The sequence below is a fragment of the Sinocyclocheilus rhinocerous genome, unplaced genomic scaffold, assembly GCF_001515625.1.
Source record: "Sinocyclocheilus rhinocerous isolate Xijiao unplaced genomic scaffold, SAMN03320098_v1.1 scaffold603, whole genome shotgun sequence".
NCBI classification, from domain to species: domain Eukaryota; kingdom Metazoa; phylum Chordata; class Actinopteri; order Cypriniformes; family Cyprinidae; genus Sinocyclocheilus; species Sinocyclocheilus rhinocerous.
In genome coordinates, this window is record NW_015656630.1 from 616,097 (window position 1) to 622,096 (window position 6,000).

General features: G+C 35.7%; 1 protein-coding gene across 2 annotated transcripts in view; it reads right to left on the reverse strand.

Annotated features, from left to right (window-relative positions):
• LOC107720635 (FRAS1-related extracellular matrix protein 2-like) overlaps positions 1-6,000 on the reverse strand; it is a 59,068-nt gene that overhangs the window by 25,437 nt on the left and 27,631 nt on the right. For both annotated transcript variants that reach the window (XM_016528388.1, XM_016528387.1), the window contains exons 5-6: positions 4,709-4,834; positions 2,694-2,945 (exon numbers count right to left, since the gene is read on the reverse strand). In XM_016528388.1, coding sequence (XP_016383874.1) covers positions 2,694-2,945; positions 4,709-4,834 — 378 coding nt within the window. The remainder of the gene's footprint in view (positions 1-2,693; positions 2,946-4,708; positions 4,835-6,000) is intronic.

The window sequence follows — 6,000 nt, forward strand, 5'->3', positions numbered from 1 at the left end:
TGAAAATTTGATAAACAAAAATAAAAACAGAAATGATACACAACCTACTTGAGCAGCCCAACTAGGGCCACCAGATCAATAATTCATTTGTGTGTATGTGCTAGTGTGTGTGCACAAGAGAGAAACCGAGGAGAACGGGATGATACAGATTTTGGAGGTATGCACAATTTCATACAGAATTTCATTTTTACTATTCACAGTCAGCATTTCACAAGTAGAAAGAGTGTAGAAAAATAACTCTTACACACACACACTATTTTTCAGCATCTCATGCAAGTGTGTCGCATTTTTTAAATTTAAGCTCAAGTTTCAGTTTCAATTGATTCCAAATTGACACAATGCTCTAAAATACAAATCACGCATGTATACACTACAAAAGTGTTTTCAAAAGAAGCCTCTTATGTTCACCATTGCTGCATTGATTTGATCAAAAAATATATTTTAAATTATGAAATATTATTTCAATTTCAAAAGAAGTAATATATTTTAAATTGTAATTTATTCCTGTGATGTTAAAGCTGAATTTTCAGCATCATTACTCAGGTCTTCAGTGTCACATGAGCCTTCAGAAATCATTCTAATATGCTGATTTGCTGCTCAAGAAACATTATCTGTTGAAAACAGTTGTGCTGCTTAATATTTTTGTAGAAACGGCGATACATTTTTTTCCAGGAATCTTTCATGAATAGTTCTAAAAAACAAAATATATTTGAAATAGAAATCCTTTGTAACATTATAGAGATATTAACTGTCACTTTTGATTAATTTAATGCATCCTCGCTTAAATTTTTTTAAACATTTTGTTTAAAAATCCTACTGTAGTGTATACTAGGTAAAATAGTCATTTTTTATTAGATTACTAATTTCATTCCATAATAAAATGTAAGTACATTTTAGGTGATTTGAGCTTGTTGCAATGCAATGCAAAAAAAAGATACATATACATACAGTGGGTACGGAAAGTATTCAGACCCCCTTAAATTTTTCACTCTTTGTTATATTGCAGCCATTTGCTAAAATCATTTAAGTTAAAAAATTTTTCCTCAATACTAAGTAAATGATTAAAGCCTTAAGGAACCTTATAGCCTTCATGTTAAGCATAAATAATCACAATAGGCTGAAACTATATGCTCTAACACTGAATTTAAGGAGTGTTTTGCTACTGCAGGATGCTGATTGATGTTCAGATGGTTTTAGCCCAGATTTACTGATAACGGCTTCAGATAGAGCGAGATAAGATCTAATACCCTTAGGATATTGTACCATAGACAAGAGGATTGCCCCAGAAAAAAGCTTCAGTAGCCTGAGGTGTGTGTACGAGGGGTTTTAAAAGGAAGGTAAAGACTCAGAAAGACGTGCCAAAACAAAGCGCCATCAACACCCTCTAATTACACAGTCTCTTACTTACACACACACACACACACACACACACACTCTTTATGCTTTAATAAACACTATTTGTCAGATATACCGAATGCAGCATGCTCAGCTGAACTTAACTTGATGAAAGCTTTCACCTTCGTGTCACATGGGAATTAGCACTAATGCACGTTAAGCATCGAGCAGCACAGGGATTCAGTCACACAGCAGTATATACACATATGTGCATGTATATTTTCCCAGCCAAAGGATGAACTCTATCCCTTCCAGCTCTCTCCTGAGTGCAATTTCACGCTTTCTGTCTGAGGTGGGCTAAGCCAGTGGCTCCTATTTTCCTCAGCAAACTTTTGAGAGGTGCCATAATAACAGCAAAACAGAGATAAAAGAACAAAAATCCATTCGCTTTCTGCTGAAAAATAATTAATTCTGTTGCTTTGAGGAAAGAAGGCTTTAGAATAACTCAACTTTATCTGTGATTTCAGGCCTCATAACGCTGGAGGAAAAAGAGACTCCTATGCAAACTTCAGCATTGCCCATTTACATGTGCATTGTGTCTATTCTGGGTTCATCCACTGGCTGCTGTATGTGCATGAGACACACATAAATTCTGCCGCTATACAAGGCTTTGGAAAAAGATAAATGGCTCTTTAAATATCACTGCGTGTTGAACTAACAAATACATATCTGTCTGAGCATGATATGGACTGTGAATAGCTCTATTTGTATGGTTTACAGACTGAATTGCAAGTAATAAATGTTTTTAAAAGAAAAAATATTCTAGTTTTTATTTGTTACTTTTTGTACTTTTATTGTTTTTTGGGGAAAAAGTGGAACAGGAAATGACGCGAGCCAGACTCAAACTCAAATTTCCCACATAAGCGCTACAGCATGAGCACTATACCACTATGCCACAGCTCCAACCATGTTTATTATAGTTTAAAAAAAAAATTAAACCATAAAAAACTGGTTCCTTAAAATAAAATAAACCTAAACAAATATCACTAAATAATAATATAAGAAATAATTAAATTAAATAATAAAAATATTGTATATTTTATATATATATATAATTTTTCTAATTTGGTAATTTCAAATTGGTAATAAAATAACTAAAATTGAAATAATACTAATATAACACTGGCTCCTACTTATTCACCCCGTTTATGACACAGAAGTGAGTTTGTTTCTTTCTTTGTTCAGGTCACGTGTACAGTATATTATCGTCAATATGACAATCAATATTTCCTGGAGTGAAGATTTCATGTTCCTTTAAATGTTTACTTCTAATCAAACAAAAGCAAACAAGCCCTTACCGTCGTCCTGGTCTGGCAGTATGCGGATAAGCGCAGTGGGGTATTCTGGCCCCAGACAGCCTCCCATAGGCATACTGAGGGTCACGTTGAAGCTCTCCTCTCCCTCATACAGCGAATCGTCAATGATCACCACACGACAGTGCTTCTCCGTCTCGTCCTTATCAAAGCGCAGAATGCTGGCCTGCTCCTCTGGACGGGAGATGTAGTCAGAGTAGGACAGAACAGAAGTGGGGACGGTTCCTGTGGCGGAGCCTGCAGCAGCACAGAAAGGACACATGCAGGGAATTCATTCAAATCCACATAAAGCGTTTACAGATGCTTCAAAAGGATGCTTCAAAAGAATCTGTTAAGGGATATTTTGCTCAAAAATGACAATGTCATTTTACAAAAATGGCTGTCATTCTTTACTCAACCTCGTTTCAAACCCATTTTCTTTTGTTTCATGGAACACAAAGTAGAAACACAAAATTAAATGCTGGCTTGGTATGAATGACAATGACAAGAATATTTTTGAATTCTACACATGAATTAAGGCTTAACAGAAGCCTTTAGATAGATCTGTCTGTTTGTCTGTCTGTCTATTAGAAGCTAGTGAGACATGGACATTTTAAACTTGTGTGTAAAGAGTAGTACAAAAGGTTCTTATGAACCATTTCTGAAATATCTGTGGGTGAACTATAGCTTTAAAAACACTTCCTGAACACATTTTAAACCAATTTTGAGAATATTGGTCAGGTCAGGAGTTTTTTAATTTATTTACAGTATTTTAAATAAGACTGATAAAAGATCAATACAAAATAATTTCAATAACGTTTTTGTAAAAATGTGGTAAAATATAAAAAATAAAAAATAAATTTTTAATTTCTTTTATAGAGGCTAATTTGATCATTAAACATTTTATAATTAAACATTATATATATATATATAATGATTGTTGGTATAAAAATGAGAGCTTATATCAGGTTGTATATACTGTGTATTGCACCTTGCTGAGTGTGACAGACCACTAGCAGCTCCTCACTGACGTCTCCTCTCCTGTGCACCGGGATCAGGATTTCTCCAATATCTTCTTCCACAGCAAAGCTGGCCTGAGGAAAGAACACCGTGGACTCTGTCAAAGGGAAAAGAAGATATAGCTCAGTATTAGGACTGCCGTTCTGTTATATCAGTCACAGAGGGATTTAGCGGCTCCCTGTCAGAAAGACTATTACCACAGGGCTTTAAAACACCACAGGCGGTGGATTGATTCTTCAATATATAATTATTTCAAATCATACGCCTCTATACTGGGCGTGTAATGCACATTTATCTTGCACAAAAAGCAAAAACACATTTTGTATGAGAAAATAGATTTTTCATATTGAGCCCTTCATATTAGGTTTTTAGTGGCCTTTGGACTAAGCGGCATCGATATCTGTCCATACCGGCTGTGTATTGCGTTGTGTTGCAGAGTAAACCGTCTGACTGAGTGGGAGCTTGTTCAGGCATTGCTATTTAAAATACCGCAGGTTAAGTCTGAGTCAACATCTAAACTATTTTTTTATAGCACCAAAAGAAAAAGGAGGGAGAAAAATGCTCTATCCAGAGATGGAAAATCTATAGAAAAGTCAGAGCTAGTGAAAGGCTGTTGATGTTTCTGAAATGAAGCCGCACAGGGACCAATAATAAAAAAGGTCCCTTTTTGCGTGGCCCGTCCTGCCCCAGATCCTTCTATGCAATTATACATGATCCTTTGCAAACAGCTCCAATCATCAATCTGCAAGTGGTCATTTGGTACCAAGGGAGAGTGGAGGTGAAAAATAGACCAACAAGCTGTTCAAGTAATAGGTAAGGAAGAAGCAAAGAGAGTGAAGAAAACAACATTTAGACATAAATAAACATAGCATTTTCATTGACAGCTTTGAAAGATAAAACATGAATATAGTACACCTGGTGTCCCAGGACTTTTTAAAAAATAATGATTGTTGGTATAAAAATGAGAGCTTATATCAGGTTGTATATACTGTGTATTGCACCTTGCTGAGTGTGACAGACCACTAGCAGCTCCTCACTGACGTCTCCTCTCCTGTGCACCGGGATCAGGATTTCTCCAATATCTTCTTCCACAGCAAAGCTGGCCTGAGGAAAGAACACCGTGGACTCTGTCAAAGGGAAAAGAAGATATAGCTCAGTATTAGGACTGCCGTTCTGTTATATCAGTCACAGAGGGATTTAGCGGCTCCCTGTCAGAAAGACTATTACCACAGGGCTTTAAAACACCGCAGGCGGTGGATTGATTCTTCAATATATAATTATTTCAAATCATACGCCTCTATACTGGGTGTGTAATGCACATTTATCTTGCACAAAAGGCAAAAACACATTTTGTATGAGAAAATAGATTTTTCATATTGAGCCCTTCATATTAGGTTTTTAGTGGCCTTTGGACTAAGCGGCATCGATATCTGTCCATACCGGCTGTGTATTGCGTTGTGTTGCAGAGTAAACCGTCTGACTGAGTGGGAGCTTGTTCAGGCATTGCTATTTAAAATACCGCAGGTTAAGTCTGAGTCAACATCTAAACTATTTTTTATAGCACCAAAAGAAAAAGGAGGGAGAAAAATGCTCTATCCAGAGATGGAAAATCTATAGAAAAGTCAGAGCTAGTGAAAGGCTGTTGATGTTTCTGAAATGAAGCCGCACAGGGACCAATAATAAAAAAGGTCCCTTTTTGCGTGGCCCGTCCTGCCCCAGATCCTTCTATGCAATTATACATGATCCTTTGCAAACAGCTCCAATCATCAATCTGCAAGTGGTCATTTGGTACCAAGGGAGAGTGGAGGTGAAAAATAGACCAACAAGCTGTTCAAGTAATAGGTAAGGAAGAAGCAAAGAGAGTGAAGAAAACAACATTTAGACATAAATAAACATAGCATTTTCATTGACAGCTTTGAAAGATAAAACATGAATATAGTACACCTGGTGTCCCAGGACTTTTTAAAAATATTATATTCACAAATGTTGTTAACTTTGCATTATAATGGGGTATTTAAAAAAAATTTTTTTTTTACATATCTATAGTTTCCATTTTTACACTAGTTATTGATGCTCAACCCTGTTATTCAAGTCATTATAAGAAAAATGATCAAATATTTATAGGGAATATTATATAGGAAATATAAGCTATAAAAACTTGGTCTAAAACTAGCTAGACCCCGCTGAGTTTCACCTTAATTTAGGCTAAATCTACAACCCTGTTACTTGCAGTTATGTTACAAATTCTGGCTTTTTTCCAAATATATATATATATATATTTTTTTTTTTACAA